The sequence below is a fragment of the Diutina rugosa genome, assembly GCF_008704595.1.
Source record: "Diutina rugosa strain CBS 613 chromosome Unknown scaffold4_size502443, whole genome shotgun sequence".
NCBI lineage: Eukaryota > Fungi > Ascomycota > Pichiomycetes > Serinales > Debaryomycetaceae > Diutina > Diutina rugosa.
Genome location: NW_022995100.1, coordinates 70088 through 87238, shown reverse-complemented (window position 1 = coordinate 87238; position 17151 = coordinate 70088). Strand labels below are relative to the sequence as shown.

The following is a 17151-nucleotide window of genomic DNA, read 5'->3' as shown; positions in this document are numbered from 1 at the left end:
TTCAAACTATCTTTCAACCTGTTGTAAGAAACGTTAAAACGAGTTGAACACCTTTTTCACTATATTAGCAGATTGAACTACTGTCTCTGCTCTCTACATTACACTAATACTCCATCAGAGGCGGTGTCACTTCCTCTGATATCATTTACAGTTAGTAGCACCACGATTACATGAGTACTGCATACAACAACTAATGCAGGTAGGGCTAGTAGGAGGCCGTAGCTGAAACTACTTCAAGTTGAATGTTAACTTACCCAGAGAGTTATCTACCATACTTCTGGTGTCAAAGAATTTTATGAAGCAAACGAGAAGTCTGTAGCAATTTTCCCTGATTTTATGTCACATTTTGTATTTTGTTTATGGAAAATTCAGATAAATCCCAATTGCTATTATAAATTGTATTTGTACCCTATACATCACAGTGGTGTAATTTGTTTTGTTCTCAGGTTTGATATAGGTGATGAAAGACATCATTGAAAAATCATGAATGATATGCACATGCAAGGCTTGTATGCAAGACTTCAAATTTGAAAGCGTGATATATCAGTCAGTAACTGTGGCAGCACCTATCTAAATTTCTCAGACCAAATAGACATGTTTCTATATTACAACAATGCTTGTTAAAATGAGCTAATTTTTCTATAAGTGCGAGGTACAACTCACCTTGTTATATCTTGCATATTGGTTGATGCACCTGCATACGAACACTGTAATAGATGAGGTGTAAAACCTATCATATCACTTCTACCAACATCGCAGATCAATTTCAAGGCTCTTTGAATGTAATAGACTACACTACGAACTCAAAGTCGTCCGAAAAAAATTTTGCAAAAAAAAAAAAAGTTTTTTTTTTTTCCACCGTAAAACTCACATTGAAACGCCAATTTCAAAGCCAACTTGTCCAAAATCACATCAGATATATTCCCAAAGCCAACAAATTTTATGGAGCAAATTGAATGATTCTATCGATTTTTGCTGATTTTATATCACACTTTTTGAGTTTTTCCTCGAAAAAATTAAAAAATTCAAACAATTCTCATTTGTTATAGCTAGTACTATTTGAATAGTAAACATTACAGTGTTGTTGTTCGTTTTCTTCTAGGGCGTCATTTGCCTCATGCAAGAACTTGGGTAAAGGTCTTCGTATTTCCTGTATATATATTCTTTGTGTGCAGGCATAAGAGTTGCAGGCGTGTCAAAAGCTGTGTTAGCTCTTAGAAAAACCTGTCGAACCAAAAAGACATGCTTACAGACTACAATGGTGCTGAGAACAATGAGCCGAACACTTTAGAAATCTCGAACTTGCAACCATCTCGCACGATGCACCTGCAAACTAACATCATCCCTAGCCGAGGTGTCTCGCTGTATTGTAATTGCTGCAAACACCGCAAGTCGCTACCAATGTCAATTAACTGGATTCTTAGAGTGATTTTGCAAATGAAAGAGCCACTCCATTAGATATTCCAAGTCGTCTAACCTAAGCTTCACTCGTCAACTGGATCGGGTAATTGAAACTCTATGGACATTCTAACCGGAAACTTTGAGTCCCACAGGTAATAAGATTTTTCTTTACTTCGACGTGGATCGTCATATGAGCTAACCCACAAACATCACGAAGACTGGTTATTGGATCTGACAACTTTTGTTTTATCGTGCCGGCCCAAGATCTAGTATCGTGTTGAAGCAACATTGTGGTGTACGGTTCGAATGGCGATGTTGCGTATCGTGGTTTTCTTGAACTGAGAGAGATCAACAATACTTTGCTTATAGTCAACCATCTCATGGCTTCATGTGTAGGACACAAACGCATAGTATACGTTAACGACTTTGATATCCTGTATACTGCCATGCAGTCCGGTACATGATTCCGGATTGGTAACAATTGTTACGTACCGCTTAATGCTTCGTGCTATTCTCCGACATACCACTATGAGTGAATGAAGATATCACCATCGTAATTTGTAAAATTTTAATAATAGTATATCAAAAGGAAAGAACTTTAGGGAAAAAAATCTGTTGAAAGCTTGAAAAATTTGAAAAAAAAACTTGAAATAATTTTAGACGAGCAATGTGGTCTATTATATACAGGAAATACTTCTGTTACCAATCCGGAGCGCAGGGTTTGCAACTTGATTTAGTCGTGACAAGCTAAGCAGAACACATTCAGCTCAATATATTCAGCACTGCCACCCTCACTCTAATGAAACGCCGTAGACAAGTAATTTCTTGAAGTTAACATACACGCCGAGGTAAGTATCTTCCTCACGAGGCTATCTTGAATTCGCGAATCAGTACAGTCTAAAGCGTACAGGCCATCATATTGTCCTTCCACCCCTTGCAAGGCGTCTTGAACATCGGATGCAACTGCAATGAGCCGTTATAGTATATCACGCTTAAGCATTAAACAAGGAAATAAACAGAGAAGCTCTTTAGCCTGATATCAATGTCTATGTCTATGTATCTATAAATATCCTCTAGGCCGTGAAGATTACTTGTCGTTTCGCCAATGGATCGTCCACTTCGCCCTCAGTACCACCTAAATCAAGCTCATCGTTGTTAAACATGGTAGCATCATCGTCAAAATTGCTCGCCAAGTCGACCTCGACCGAGTTCAGTTCATCGGCAAGCTCGTACTGCTCGAGCTCGTTAATATAGTCAGTGTCCAACTCGGGGCCGACAAACCCTTTTTTCCCATAAGCCAACCATCCGACCAGAGCGACAGCAACAAATGCTGCTACCACCAACGACGCCCAATTCATATTAACCGCGTTAAGCCCCCTTATCACCACGGGGAGACACAAAATTCCCACCAGGGCAAACACCCACAATACCGCCAAAAAGTTGACAATCCAGCCAAAGTAGCGTAACCGGAACCCCAGCCCTTTCACCTTTTTGCGTCCGTGTAACATACTGATGAAAATTGGAATACCGTTAGCCAATGCCAAGGACATCACCAGTGCCCCCAAAAATGCACTAAACGCCAGCGTCAGCACCAATGATAACAACAGCACGATGGCCGTAACCACCATCAGGAGGAAAAGAGCGTTTTTAGGCATCTTATACTCCTCGACGCTATCAACGGTGACAAACTTCTCTTTGTAGGGCAACGCGCCATCACGAGCGAGAGCGTATACCGTACGCGAGGCGGTAGTCAAGGCCCCAATCAGTTGGAAGATGACGGTCCCCACTAACAAAATGGCTAAAAGGGTCAGGATGATGTATGACTCGGTGGCAATGTGGAACACAAGATCGATGGGCATGATGTTGGGGTTCTTATCGAGTAATTGATCCATGGACGGGAGAACCGTTAAGATGGGGATGATGAAAATGAAACCCACCACCGTAGCCATCAAGATGGCACTAACAGCGCCTTTGGGCATATTCTTTTCCGGGTTCTTCACTTCGTCGGAAAGACTGAAAATCATACCGTAGCCACTCATGGTGAATGAACCTGCCTGGAGACCAACAATGAACGCCATGGCGTCGGGCCAGCCGCTGCGCGAGTTGTCGAATGCCGTCAAGATCTCCTTCGGCGAGTTGTGCGATCGCAGGTAGAACATGAGCATGAAGTCAATGGCGAGCACCGTGTAGATGGTCCAATAAATGCACGCCTTGTTGATCCGTTCGAGGTGGCGTGAGAACTTGTAAATGATGAAGCCGCTGAGGGCCAAGATGATGAAATAAACCAACAACGTAAGGAACACGTTACCGGCAAGGTCGAAGTTGTGCATCCCCAACACCGAGAGAATGAACTGGGAGCCGGCAAACATGATCAGCACGGCGTAGGTCCAGTTGCCAATGAGCAAAAGCCAACCGGTAAACCACAGACTGGCGCGCGAATGGCGGTCGCTCAGCAAGATCGCACTCATGTGGTAGACACCCCCGGCTGAAGGGTACTTCAGAATGATCTCTGAAAGACTGAGCACCACCATGGTCGAGAAGAACGACACTACTGCCCACCCGTAAAGTAACGTGACGTTGCCGCCACATATAAGCAGGATGCCGAGGGTCAGGGAGATGCCAAAGGGGACCCCCATCACCGTGAACCCCAACCCGATGACCAGGGTCACCGTGAGTTTCCGCTCGAGATCCTGTTGGTAGCGGAAGTGTTCCACGCGCTCCTCGGCGTCGTCATCCTCGAGAATGGTGGCGATGACTCGTCCGGCCGGGGTGTGAGAGAGCTGTACCGCTTCTTCTTGGAGACGATTTATAGCACTATGTGCCACCCGGCTCACCTGCTCGATGCCAGGGAGCCGAGCGTAGCCTTCGTCTGACATGTCAATGGAATCACTCCCCGTCCGTTAGGTCGCAGTAGCTAATATAACTCGCGGCAGGCGATAAGTCGTGTCGCAGCCCGAGTGCGGTGACAGGAGAGACAGACATGCTGACGATTGTGTGCAGGGGCTACCGACACTAAGAAGGGATAGCCAAGGTCCGAGATGTGAGCGATTTAGCCGACGAATTGGGTAATGAGAAGTTATTTAAGAGAGCAGCATTTGCTGTTGTCGCTATGAACTATGCTAGTGACATGGTTTGAGCAATACGGGGGAAATAGGAGGCGAAGCTGAGGGGTGTCATTAGCATCAGCGACTTGACAAGAAAAGCACCGTTACCCGATCTACTGATTTTTTTCGCGCACACTATATGGTGCCAGTGCTCGCGACCACACGTGCTCCATTAAGTGTGGCAACTGCTAGCTACCATACCCAAGAATCTTGTTCATGCCTAGAAATAGTCCTCTAAAATGTATTAGAATGTAGAATATGCATTAGTATAGTTGAATAGATACGGAGATTGGTGTAGTTTCAACGACAACGAGTCTAACTCCACACGTTCTTGAAGAGATCGTCGTCGAGACCGTTCAAGTTCACCGCTGGTTTCGCTGCCGGCGGGGTCAGCGACCATCCTCCCAGAGGCACGTCGGACCATTCGTTGTTCCATGACGGTTGGGGCTTCGGCTGGGGCTTCGGTTGAGGAGGCGCTTGAGGAGCCACCGACTGTTTGGGAGTTACCGACTGTTGGGGTTGCTGAGACGACGAGAAGCTCAAGCCGTTCAACGAGCTCGTTACCGAGTTGAGAGTGCTCAGCAGGTACGATTGGGGTTGTTGGTAGGGCGACTGGGGCTGCGCTGGAGGCGAGTAGGATTGTTGGACAAATGAAGACGACAGCGCCAGTGGCGACGAGTATAAAGATAAGATCAGCTTTTTAAGATCGGGTCTCGACCCCATCGAGCTACCAGTAGACTGAGGCCGCGGGGGCGTCGGGGTTTGCTGAACGGGGGCTTTGTGAGTGGACGCCGCTCTGTGAGGTTGAGGTTGAGCTGGTTGAGCCGGAGGCGTGGGTGCTGGCAGCAGGAAGAGGTCATCCAAAAGGTTTGCCGAGTTCAGTGCCTGCGATGGTGCCGCCGACTTTTGCGGGGCCGAGGCTCTGGACAGGGTCAGCGCCGAGGTCGGAGCAGGCGCCAGCGTCGCTGCCAGCGGGGTGGGGGTCTTCATGGTGAGAGGGTCAGGGATAGTCGTCAGCGCCGCCCATTTCTTCAAGTCGTACTTGGTTCTGATGTAGTTTTCGATCTTCAGCGCGTCGGGGACGTAGTTAGCCGGCAACTTCAGCTCCCAGAACGCGTTGCACTTGGCGTTGCCCCACTTGATCATGTTTTCTACCTGGTCGTCGGTCCAGGCGTCCAAGTCCACCAGCTTCACCTTGGAGATGTGGGTGCCCATGCCTCGGTGGATCCCCAGACACCGGATACACAAAAAGCACCCGAGGGACCACGAGGCCCAGCGTGGGTTTTTCAGCACCTTGCAGTCGGCACACTGCTTGTTGGGCTCCTCCCTAAGAAGCTGCCGGAATATCTGCTTGTGTTTCTCCGAGTGGGTCTTCTTGGAGGACGGTAACGCTGACATGGGGTACGGCGACGTGGTTTTTCGTTTCGCGTGAGGCCACATCGCCTTAGCCCGCCGAGGGATCGCGCTGGGATAAGCGATGTTGAGGGGTTTAATTTGATAGGGATGAAGAGAGAGGATGGTGTCGTATCAGAGTGGTCGGATCAGGGTTAGTTATTTCGAAATTTAGGGGTGGTTGTGGGAATGTAGAGTGATCTGGCGTGTTATGGTGAGGCGCCAGTCGAAACTTCGAGCACACGAGACGATGCCACGTGATGTACACGAACCATACCAAAAGTAACAACACAAATGTCTGGTTTAGGAAAAGTATACGTCAGCATGACCATGGGATATGAAGAGCAATTATCAAACCATTATATTCAAAATCTGAACCAGAATCCCTAATGTGTTCGCTCTACCATCCGTTACCTATGTTTTCTCTGTGATTGCCGTGTCGCGGCCGGCTGGCGGCTGCCTGCAGGATTCGCACCCCGAGCACGCTTTCGACGTTCGCCCCTCGTCGGTGGCCACGCCATAACTTTGGACATAGGGTGTTTAGATTGGTAGCCCAATAAAAGTACTTATCCTTCCTATAGTTAGAATAGCTAGATAGGTATTATGTCTGACGACGAGGCGATTTTCGATGATATCTAGTACGTTGACCTTTCCCGACCCTTCCGATGGCCCTGGCGATGACCTTGCAAGCAAAACTACTTACACCCAGACATCAATTGATTACAAAATGGACATACTAACAGTTTTAGTGCTGACGACGACAATGGTGACGATGCTGTTGAGACGAAGCCCGAAGAAACCTCGGCTTCTGCCGAACCGCTGACGGCAACCCCCGCTGCTACTACTGAGACCAACCCGACGGATTCAACCCCGGCGGCGCCTCTGAACGAACCGCTGGCCACTCCTCCCGTGACTGGTAACTCCACTCCGCCGATAGTCGACACGGCGGCGCCCTCAGCGTCGCCTGTTCCCCCGGCGTTTGGTGCTGGTGCCGTTGGGCAACCGCAACAGCAACAGTACGGTGACCAACTGCAACAACAATATCAACAACCCCAACAACCGCAACAACCACAACAACCCCAGCAGCCTAATTTTGGCGGCAACTTCAACCAGCTGCAGCAGTTCCTGCCGGCGCCTCAGTTCCACCAGCCGAGTAATATTGGCCGTGATACTGGTAAAATGTTTATTGGGGGGCTTAACTGGGATACTACGGAGGAAGGGCTCAAAGCCTACTTCAGTAAGTTCGGTGAGGTGGTCGACCACACGATTATGCGGGACAATAACACCGGCAAGTCGCGGGGTTTTGGTTTCTTGACGTTTGCCGACCCCAAGCTGGTGGAAGACGTGATCAAGCAGGACCACATTTTGGACGGCAAGCTTATTGACCCCAAGCGGGCGATTGCCAAAGACGAGCAGGACCGGATTGGTAAGATTTTCGTCGGGGGGATCGACCCCATGGTCAACGAGGAGGAGTTCCACCAGTTCTTCTCTCAGTTTGGCCTGATCATCGACGCCCAATTGATGGTAGACAAAGATACTGGCCGGCTGAGAGGGTTTGGGTTTATCACCTACGACTCTCCCGACGCCGTCGATCGAGTTACGGTAAATAAGTATTTGACGCTTAAAGGGAAGCTGATGGAAGTGAAGCGCGCCGAACCTCGGGGCGGCCACGGCCACACTCCCTACCACCAGCAGCAGCAACAGCAGCAGCAACAGTACAACCAAGGGTTCGCCATCAACGGGATGCAATTCCCCGGCATGGGGGCGTACCCCCAAGGTGTCAGTCCCGAAATGATGCAGGAGTACTGGCAACGTATGCAGCAATGGTATATGTACCAACAACAACAAGCGGCGGCTGGCGGCGACGGGCAAACCGGCGACGCGCAAGAACAGCCGCTTAACCCTCAACAACAAGAAGAGGGGCACCAAGGTCAAGCACCTAGTGCCTCCGCGTACTCTGATCAGCAAGGTAACAATGATTCAAGTGATTCTGGCCGCAATAACAACGCCCAGCAGTCTCGTGGCGGTTTCGGCAACGACCGCTACGGCGGTGCCCGTGGTGCTCGTCGTGACCCTCCTCGTGACTACCAGCTGGGCTCGCGTGACCGGGACCGTGACCGGGGTGGTCCTCCTAAGGGGCCTCGTTCCGGGAGACCTCTGGGCCCCCGTGGTGGCCGCAGCCGCAGCCGTCGGTCTGGCGGTGGTGGCGGTGGCGGTGACCGTGACCGCGACCGTCGTGGGTACCACCCTTACCGAAAGTAGGAGACGAGTTACGTTTGTGTGATTTGCGAGAAATAAACGTCGATTAAGCAGAATTGTAGACAAATTGATGCAACCACTATGCCTCACATTTGGCAGCGGTACCTCACTGGACTCGGGAGGAATCGCTTTGGGAGATATTTTTTTGCGAGGCAATATTCGCAATTCAGGTACGGATCTGACCTGGCCTCGAGGCTTATCTAGATTTACGTGGTGCGGTAGTCTTTTATTTAGCTCAGTGAATAATCGTTGGAAATGATTGTGGTCATGGGGAAAGAGTTGGAAATGTGGAGGAGTAAACGAGGTGCTGGTCGCAATAGAGTACAGAGCCAAGACATCCCTAGTTACCGTTCGATGGGGGCCAAGGCGGTACTGGCCTCGCCTCACTTTCCAAAAATGAAAAATTGAGGCGAGTAAATTTAGGTTCGATGGCACTCTAAGCCGGTTATAACGGCATAGTGTGGCACGAGAAATAAACAGTAGACACTAAACCAAAAAGCCAAGGTTAACTGCCACCACAAAGTTGGGACAAATGTATTTGATGAATGAGGATTTGCAACATCTCAAAAAGTACGTAATTAAGGCCTAGTGAAGCCTAACGAGAACCCTGGTATAGTCAACGGATTGACTACATTCTTACATCTCACACCCCGTGGTGGCTCGGGATAATCATGGTGTCGTCGTCGCTTCCGATTAGTGCATGAGATAAACAAATCGCGGTGTGGCGGTTTGTTTTTGTGGCGTCTTTGACAACCGCGCTAAATGTAGGGGCACCATGCACGGTTGACACGGCGAGATAAACGATAATGCCTCAGGGCCCTTAGACAAGCCTCTCCAGATCAGATTCACCGATTCAAGTCGCCAAAGCAATAAAGGTGCCACCAGGTGTCAGACATGTCTACCGGTTCCCCCACCTTTTGCCCCAGCGGTGTACCGCCCTCAGAAACTAATAAACGGGCCATGATCCAGCTAATGCAGTCGGATACCACCTCGAGGCGACCCTCACGAGCTCGGCTGCATTAAGCTTATACCAGACCTGTTTTCAGCAGTGGAGAATCTGTTTTCAGCTCCCTAGGGATCACCAGGGGTAATTGAAACTCACCAGGAAATTGGTATAAATACACCACCATATTTCCTGAGTTTGTTCTTCACTTCACTACTCACTCGTTTAACAATGCAATTCAAGACTGTCGCTGTTCTCACTGTTGCCTCTTTGGCTATCGCTGCCCCCTCGGCTGTTGCTGATGACGCCGCCAACGGCGCCGTTTACGGCGGCCAAGGTGGTGTCCAAGGTGGTGCCCAAGGCCAAGGTGGTGTCCAAGGTGGCGTCCAAGGTGGCTCTCAAGGCGGCTCTGGCACCACCGTTGTGCAAGAAGAACAAGGTGGCCAACAACAAGGTCCCGCTCTCAACAACCCCTTGGGTCCCGCTGGTGCTATTGCCGCTGCCATCTGGGGTTGCTTCACCGGTTGGTTGGGCACCGCTTAAGCGGTCTTTGGTCCCTAATCCCTTGGGATTTGAATTACCCCTTCGACTTGTTGTCTGGAGGAGGCTTTTGTGTTGATCTATAAAAAAATATAAAATCCGGCCAAAAAGGTGTAGATGTGAAACTGGTATCAGGAAGTTAACTCGAAACTATCACCTAATAAAAGATTGACTCGATCTGTTCATCCTATGATCGACAGATCGTATTTTCGAAATTTCGCTCGTTTTAGTTCATACCGATGATGTAGATACGTCCCTTCTGATTACGATTGCCTTCCAAAAATCACTAAATACTATAGGTTACTTACCCCTCTTTGAATCAGCAAAAGAGTGAGTCACTTGTATGTCATGCCATAAAAAGTGTTTTGCACCCGATCTTCACTTCCTGCACTTTCCCGCTATCTGCGACTCATCGATCGCGTATTCTCCACAAGTGAGTTGAGTCATCATGCGATTCATCAGAACTCTATCCAAGGCCGCTCGGTTCGTTCCCGAGCTGGGCACTTACCCTAAGGGGTTTGCTGTTGGCGGTATCCACTGTGGGGTTAAGAAAGATGGCAAATCGCTCGATCTTGCCATGCTTCATAACACTCACTCTAAGGATGGGGTCGCGGCAGCAGTGTTCACCAAGAACAAGTTCAAGGCGGCTCCTGTGCAAGTGCTGAGACGGATCGTTGACGAAAAGCACAACCAACACATCAACTCGATCATCGTCAACTCTGGTAACGCCAACGCCGTCACCGGGGCCCAGGGGATGAAGGACGCTGAAGATATGGTCAAGGTGACCGATGCCATCTTCGAAGACGGACCCAACCTGACGCTCGTGATGTCTACGGGTGTGATTGGCCAAAACTTGCCGATCGATAACATTTTGTCGGGTATTCCTCGTTTGGGTTTGGAGAACTTGGGCAGTGACCATGCTCACTGGCTCAACTGTGCCACCGCCTTATGCACCACTGATACCTTCCCCAAGCTCGTGTCCAAGCAATTCGAAGTGGATGGCACTACCTACACCTTGGCTGGTTTGTGTAAAGGTGCCGGGATGATCTGTCCCAATATGGCCACTCTCCTTGGGTTTTTCGTCACCGATGCTCCCGTCTCGCCCGCTGCGCTTAAGCAAATCCTTACTTACTCGGTGGACAGACTGTTCAACGCGATCTCGGTCGATGGTGACATGTCCACCAATGATACCATCGTTGCCATTGCTAATGGTGCCGCTGGTGGTGCGGTCATTGATGTGGGTACTCCTGCTTTTGAAACTCTTCAACAATCGATCACCGAATTCGCTCAACAATTAGCTCAGCTTGTGGTCCGTGACGGTGAAGGTGCTACCAAGTTCATTGAATTGAGAGTGAACAACGCCTCGTCGTTCGAAGACGCTCACAAGATTGCCAACTCCATTGCCAACTCGGCGTTGTTCAAGACGGCGATGTACGGTAAGGATGCTAACTGGGGGCGTATCCTCTGTGCCATTGGCTACGCCGATGTCGGTTCTGACGCTGTGGTCCCCACTACCACTAACGTGTCGTTTATCCCCGCCGATGGCTCGGAACCGTTGAAGCTCTTGGTGAACGGTGAACCCGAATTGGTCGACGAAGACCGTGCATCGGAAATCCTCGCCCACGAAGACTTGATCATTGATATTGATCTTGGTACCGGTGACAGCAGCACTAAGTTCTGGACCTGCGACTTTTCTCATGAGTACGTCACCATTAACGGGGACTACCGGTCTTAAAAAGCATTACTATATTGACAGATTGAAAATTATGACGCGTCCTTAGTATAGATAATAGAGCATACACAAGTGTAATTAGATGAGTTTATTGAGGTGGTCATAACAATAAATCGTAAACTCGATTATCGTTAATGACACCATGGTTTGGCCTATTGTAGGCTCTGCGAGAGGGCTTCAGAAAGTGCTCTTTGCCTCACTTGGCTCATGCGGGGGCGGTGGAATATCAGAGACTCGCCGTGGTTGATCAATGCCCCTCGTTCACCGATGATAAGCAGAGACCGCGCCCCCGGTATAGCTCCAGGAATACGAATAGGTCGCCGCTTTTCACTCAACGGGTTTACCGGTTTTATTGGTCCGTGACGGGGCTGACTCTGTATCTGGCGTAGACGATCAGGTGGTGGTGATGGTTGAGCCTGTTTCTCCTTTGACCGTCGCATAAGCTCTAAAAAGCTATTAGTCAAGTCATCAGCAGGATTCAGGCGAGGAGGGTTTTGGGAAGAAGGAGGGGGAGACCGTCGTTTGCGCTTAGTCGGCAGCGATGACGGTGACGCCAGTAACGAGTTCCAGAAGTTGGAAATCAGCAGCGAAATATGCAGAGGAGACAACACCGGACGCGGTCCTGCCATGGCCACCGGAGCCAGTCGCCCCACCGACGTTGTCACCACCGCCAGCAGTCGTTTGGGAGCTGGTTGTCGATTGATCATGCTGGAAAGTAATTGCTTGGAGCTGCCAAACCCATTAGTGTTACCACTGAACGAAGCACATACTGCCGAAGGCTCGACGATGGGAGCAGTGTTACACATGATAGTAGGCGTATGGTACACCAGTGCTGACACGGTGACGGTGCGCTTGTCGAGGAACAGATCGTGCAGGCTGGTCTTCGTGGGGAGTTCAGGAGCGACGTCGTTGATATCCACTCGCAGCTTGCGGAGATACTCGTCGAGATTAGTGAGCGACGACGCTGACGTTGGGGCCTGCCCAAAGGTATCGTCGGAAGAGATGGATTCGATGTCACTATCGTCGTAAGCAGTGAATTGGGGTTCACGGTTAAGTCCCCCGGGTGACGATTGCGGCATGTCTGGGAGAGCATTGCAGCTGATGAAATGGGCTAAACGGCGCTGGAATTCCCGCTGAGTTGTCGGAGGCTCTTGTTCGTAATGGTCGTCAGTTAAATAGGGTTGGTCAAACAGGATATCGGGTAGCGAAGCTGACTTATGTAGCAGTATTTTACCACCACCTCTTATCGTTCGTTTAAACATCGGCGAGGTGTCCTGTACCACACCATAAACAATGCCATCATCTTCTTCAATGTTGTCTTCAATGTCGTCTTCATCTTCCTCTCCTTCTTCTTTATCGGGAGCGGGAAACTCATTTTGGGTAATATCGGGAGTTTGGAGATCGTCCAAATCCGGGTTAGGTTTAAACTGTGCCATGTTATCGATGACAGGGGTAGTGACGTCCAGCGGTACTGCAAAAGGGTTGAGCGTATAGATACTCAGAAGCCGGTATTTGCTCTTCTTTTTGTTCACCTTAGTGTTGTGACATTTGATCGGCTTAAGCTTTAAATTCAGCATCGAGAGCTTCGCCGACACCACGTTGATATCTTCGGCCAGCGAGTCGTGGAGGGTGTGACTGCTTGAGTCGTCCACGTACTGGTCTGTCTGCTTTGTCTGCTGATTTAGTAGCGGCGAATCAAGCTCACTAAGTTGGTATATCAGCCGTTGGTTGGTAGCAGTGGCGGTGGCATCGTAGGCATCGTTTCGTGCAAGCCCTTTGACCACGTACTGGAACTCTGTAGTCAAATGCTCAAACGTGGTGTGATTGGTGAACCCATCGTTGGACGCGAGGTTAGCTTCTAAAAGGTAACATTTCTCGTAGAGCTGGTTGAGCTGGTGGATACTGGTGACATTATCGAGTAATACATCCCTTATATCGTCGATGTCGTGGTCGTAGTCGGCGATGCTGTCGTGGTACATCTGTATTCGAGCCATCACCAGCGCCGCCAGGTCCATAGTGTCGAGGATCTGGGAGGAGCGGGTGTTGATGGCATCGACGTAGTCCATGATGCGATCTAGCTGGGTCATGATTATATTGACCAGAGGCTAGCGCCGGTTGGAGTTTGGGGAGATGTCGGGAAAGGGGTGGTTATGGAGGCCTGGGGGGCTAACCTGGAATCGGCTTCACGTTTGATGGCGTCCGGTGTGCATATTAGAGATCAGGTGCGAGTCAGCGTGGACTAAGCCAAAAACGATCGAGAGTGGGAGAAGGGAAAACAAACAATACGAGAACAATCGCCGATGCGTGGAGACATCGGTGCGACAAACGATAATGACTTGCAGCCCCAGTGGGTAGCCCTGGCACACCATGTAGGTTCCATTTGGGGTTTAATATGTTGAGGTAGAGATAGAGGCCATTGGTGTTGTGGGGGCTAAAGGGGGGGACGAGTCCGATGCCTATATTAACGAGCAGGCATCGTCGAGGGAAAGTGCATGGTGCAGGATGTCGCATGTGCCTATAGTCGCAGTTGATTCGCTCCGCACCAGGCCACAAAGCACCATATTTTCAGCCGTTACCGTGGTGTGGCCCCGACATTGTTTGTGTTGTCTCCACAACCGATGCGGCAGGGTTTTACGGATAGTCAAGCCACAAACAAAACCAGATAAGTGATAGATAAAAGATATCTGGTAGTGGGATGATTTGATGATGTATTGACGTGATGTATTGAGTTGACGTAAACGTATATAGTGTGACGAGCGAGGCTAGTCCTCCTCGGGAGCGATAAACTCCTTGGCGCGCTCCTGGCGTCTCTGTTCCAGCACCTCTTGCTGCTTGGACCGCTTGTCGCGGAGCTCGGCGAGCTTCTTTTCGCGGGCGCCCAAAAAGTACTCCCCCAGCTCCATCTGGAGATCGACCTTTCTCGGCTGTTGCTGGGGCGGGAACGGGGTGTACACCTTCTTCTCCTTCTTGGCGGCGGTCTGGACCTTTTTGCGGGCGACGTTTCTCTTCTTAAACGACGGCAAGAACCGCAGCCAGTCCTCGGTGGCCAACTCGGGCTTCTTGGCGAGCTCTCGCTTGATCATGAGCTCCTTGATGTAGTAGATGGGGTGGATGTTCATCATACAGTCCTCGACGACGCGTCTCACCTCCTTAAGGCCCTTGAACGGACCCATGGCACTGACGGTGTTACCCTGTACCAAGATATAGCACCCGGTCAAAAGCTCAAGCGCTTTAAGTGTGTTACCGTTGGGACCAACTAACCGCTGGCGCCGTTTAACAAACCGGTCCTTGTTGTGGACGATGTTACCGATCTTGATCACGTCACAGGCGATGTCATCTCTGAGGATCTTAACTGCTTGCGGGAATGGCACCGAACGGGCCAATAACTTAATCAAATCACGGGCTTTGATGATCATCGCCGGGTCAAACGTTTTGGGAGTGGTCTTCACCGTCATCGACCCTTCGACAAGGTTTAATTCACACTTGATGTGGTGGGAGTCGAGCGCCCTGGTGACATCGGCCCACACCAGTCGAAGATATTCTTCTCTGTACTTGGGGAAAAGGGTGACGAAATTCAGCTCTTCGGCAAACGAGAGCCCCAGGGCGTTGTGTTCGGGCTTGAACTCTTCAAGAGCCCATTTGTCGATATCGGGGGTGTCCCAGGGCTTGTCCTTATCGTGGGTGGAAGGCATGATGAGATGCGATGAGGGGGGTGCGGCACCCTATATCAGCGGGGATAACCGTCATGTAAATACGACATAATACAGAATTTGTTAGATTTGATAGCCTCATCCTACTCTTATGGTTTGAATATATATATAGAGTCTGTTAGATTAAAAAGCCTCCTTCCTTAGCTCATTTATCGATCCTTGCTTCCTCCTTAGATAATTGATAGCGTGCGAACCGCATCTCTACCAATATGACCCTGAAGCTGACCCTGAATGCCCTGAGGAAAGGCGGCAAGGCTAAGGTTGGCAAGGCCAAGACCACCAAGAAGGTATCCAAACATAATGCCAAGGCAGCGAAGCATCGGGTGGAAAAGCTCAGCGCCGACATAACCGATGTCGATGAGATCCACCAGCTTTTAGGGGAAGCGTTACGCCAGAAGGAGCCGCCCCGGCTGACGGCTCTCAATATCAAGGAGCTTAAAGAGGACTACGAAAAGGATGTTGCCACTAAGGAGAAGAATAAGGCCGCTGCCAAGGATCTCGAGGACCAGTTGGAGCTCATCACCAAAATGGGATTCTGATTAGTACAAAGTGGAGTTTTATGAAGACATTACCCAACTTCGGATACTCACTACAGAGAAACCACGTTTCAGTGGTAGTATACAGGCTGTCTACATGTCATGAGGATTCGTTTCAGGTGCTATATCAGTATGCTACCTAGATAACAGATGCCTGGATCGGGTCTCCAGGCACCCCCAAAATCACAATCTGGTCCACCAGAGTGACCGTATCTTCATCATCCCCATCAATAAATATACAAAGCAGCAGCACTTTCTGGAAACGCACGTACTTAAGCTTAAGCTCAGCCCATTCACCATCAAACGTGATCAGCTGGACATCGGCAGGATTTTTATCGGCGTCAGCCTCTTCAAACAGGAGCGATTGAGGCAAACTAGGCCACAATTTGATAGTAGACGGTTGCTGGGCGGTTTCGCCATCATCCTCATCGATAACCACCCCTGAACGAGCCTTGATGAATACCGAGTGCACCTTGACCATATTCTTGAGGGGGAAAAAGAACATGAGCTGAGAGTCCGCATCCAGCCACACGCCTTCACCTCCAACGTCAATCTTGAATACTTGCGACCCGTCTCCCTGGACATTGAACTGTTCAAACTTTTGGAAGTCAATGGAATGATTGAGCACTTTAAACCCTTGTTCAAGGGCATTAGGACGACGTTCAAGCGCCTCCCCCAGCTGGTCGATATCGGTTTGGAGCTGGTCGATCATATCGAAGACTTCATGGTAATTGTCGGCACCGGTAAGTTTCGTCCCTTGTTTGCCAAGTTCGTAGAACAAATAAGTAGGGACATTGAGTTCCCCCTCGGCATTCCCCGCTTGGGCCAATTGCTTGAGTTCAGTGGCGGTTTCAAGATTGACCCGGATAATCTTCACATCGGGGTAGTCTCCCAGGTTGGCGAGCTCTTCGACTTTGGGAGTGATCCGCTTGAGTTCTGTATAATCATTGGAATAGCAGTAAACAAACACGTATTTGTTTTCAGCAAGGATAGAGTCAAACTCCTCACGGGTTTCCACGTCAAGAGGCGCCATGGTGAGTGAGGGGGAGATAACCCTCGCACTACGACTTGAATAATGGCGAGATAAAACCGATGTTTCAATTGCCATCAAATGGCAGTCTATTTGACTAAAGCTGAGACGACGATTCTTTTAGTTCAAAAAAATCTACAGGTTGATAAGTAGGTTTTTTAGTTAGGGATGCCACATGATATTGCCACGTCACCGTTGTTTTGTGAGTATATAAGACATATTTCTTGAACTGTAAACTTGTAATTCAAAAAGATTCAAATGTGAGCATTTGTGTTCGATCATAGCGACAGTGTCAGTGAACTTTTAAGGGCTGGAGCGATTAGCTGCGAGACTTGTCGTAAATATTTGAGAGAGCTTTGTCACATCACATATTTGAGTCATCCAGTAGTAGGATTTATACCCTCAAGCTTCTTAAAGTAAGCGAGAGTCAAGTCGTGATAGCAACCAATTTACCTCCACCTTATCTCATTAAAATGTGCACAAAGTATGGGTACGCCTACTACC

At 49.4% G+C, this 17151-nt stretch overlaps 9 protein-coding genes across 9 annotated transcripts; 4 read left to right on the top strand and 5 right to left on the bottom strand. All coding sequences in view use genetic code 12, as the record gives it.

The window, feature by feature from the left end:
- Window positions 1–2474: 2474 nt before the first annotated feature.
- TPO5 (Tpo5p) lies at window positions 2475–4277 on the bottom strand (the record flags this gene model as incomplete). Its single annotated transcript, XM_034154103.1, has 1 exon — window positions 2475–4277. The coding sequence occupies one exon, from the start codon at window positions 4275–4277 to the stop codon at window positions 2475–2477; it is 1803 nt and encodes a 600-aa protein (XP_034013506.1).
- Window positions 4278–4820: 543 nt separating this feature from the next.
- AGE2 (Age2p) lies at window positions 4821–5903 on the bottom strand (the record flags this gene model as incomplete). The annotated part of the gene is made up of 1 exon (XM_034154102.1): window positions 4821–5903. The coding sequence occupies one exon, from the start codon at window positions 5901–5903 to the stop codon at window positions 4821–4823; it is 1083 nt and encodes a 360-aa protein (XP_034013505.1).
- A 597-nt stretch (window positions 5904–6500) lies between these two features.
- Window positions 6501–8159, top strand: DIURU_001546 (uncharacterized protein; the record flags this gene model as incomplete). The annotated part of the gene is made up of 2 exons (XM_034154101.1): window positions 6501–6535; window positions 6647–8159. 2 exons carry the CDS (start codon window positions 6501–6503, stop codon window positions 8157–8159), a joined length of 1548 nt encoding a protein of 515 aa, XP_034013504.1.
- Window positions 8160–9330: 1171 nt separating this feature from the next.
- Window positions 9331–9642, top strand: DIURU_001545 (uncharacterized protein; the record flags this gene model as incomplete). Its single annotated transcript, XM_034154100.1, has 1 exon — window positions 9331–9642. The coding sequence occupies one exon, from the start codon at window positions 9331–9333 to the stop codon at window positions 9640–9642; it is 312 nt and encodes a 103-aa protein (XP_034013503.1).
- Window positions 9643–10087: 445 nt separating this feature from the next.
- ECM42 (glutamate N-acetyltransferase) lies at window positions 10088–11374 on the top strand (the record flags this gene model as incomplete). The annotated part of the gene is made up of 1 exon (XM_034154099.1): window positions 10088–11374. One exon carries the CDS (start codon window positions 10088–10090, stop codon window positions 11372–11374), a length of 1287 nt encoding a protein of 428 aa, XP_034013502.1.
- A 149-nt stretch (window positions 11375–11523) lies between these two features.
- Window positions 11524–13458, bottom strand: DIURU_001543 (uncharacterized protein; the record flags this gene model as incomplete). The annotated part of the gene is made up of 1 exon (XM_034154098.1): window positions 11524–13458. One exon carries the CDS (start codon window positions 13456–13458, stop codon window positions 11524–11526), a length of 1935 nt encoding a protein of 644 aa, XP_034013501.1.
- Window positions 13459–14133: 675 nt separating this feature from the next.
- Window positions 14134–15063, bottom strand: KRR1 (ribosome biosynthesis protein; the record flags this gene model as incomplete). The annotated part of the gene is made up of 1 exon (XM_034154097.1): window positions 14134–15063. One exon carries the CDS (start codon window positions 15061–15063, stop codon window positions 14134–14136), a length of 930 nt encoding a protein of 309 aa, XP_034013500.1.
- A 227-nt stretch (window positions 15064–15290) lies between these two features.
- Window positions 15291–15620, top strand: DIURU_001541 (uncharacterized protein; the record flags this gene model as incomplete). The annotated part of the gene is made up of 1 exon (XM_034154096.1): window positions 15291–15620. The coding sequence occupies one exon, from the start codon at window positions 15291–15293 to the stop codon at window positions 15618–15620; it is 330 nt and encodes a 109-aa protein (XP_034013499.1).
- Window positions 15621–15756: 136 nt separating this feature from the next.
- Window positions 15757–16650, bottom strand: DIURU_001540 (thioredoxin-like protein 1; the record flags this gene model as incomplete). Its single annotated transcript, XM_034154095.1, has 1 exon — window positions 15757–16650. One exon carries the CDS (start codon window positions 16648–16650, stop codon window positions 15757–15759), a length of 894 nt encoding a protein of 297 aa, XP_034013498.1.
- Between the last annotated feature and the right edge of the window lie 501 nt (window positions 16651–17151).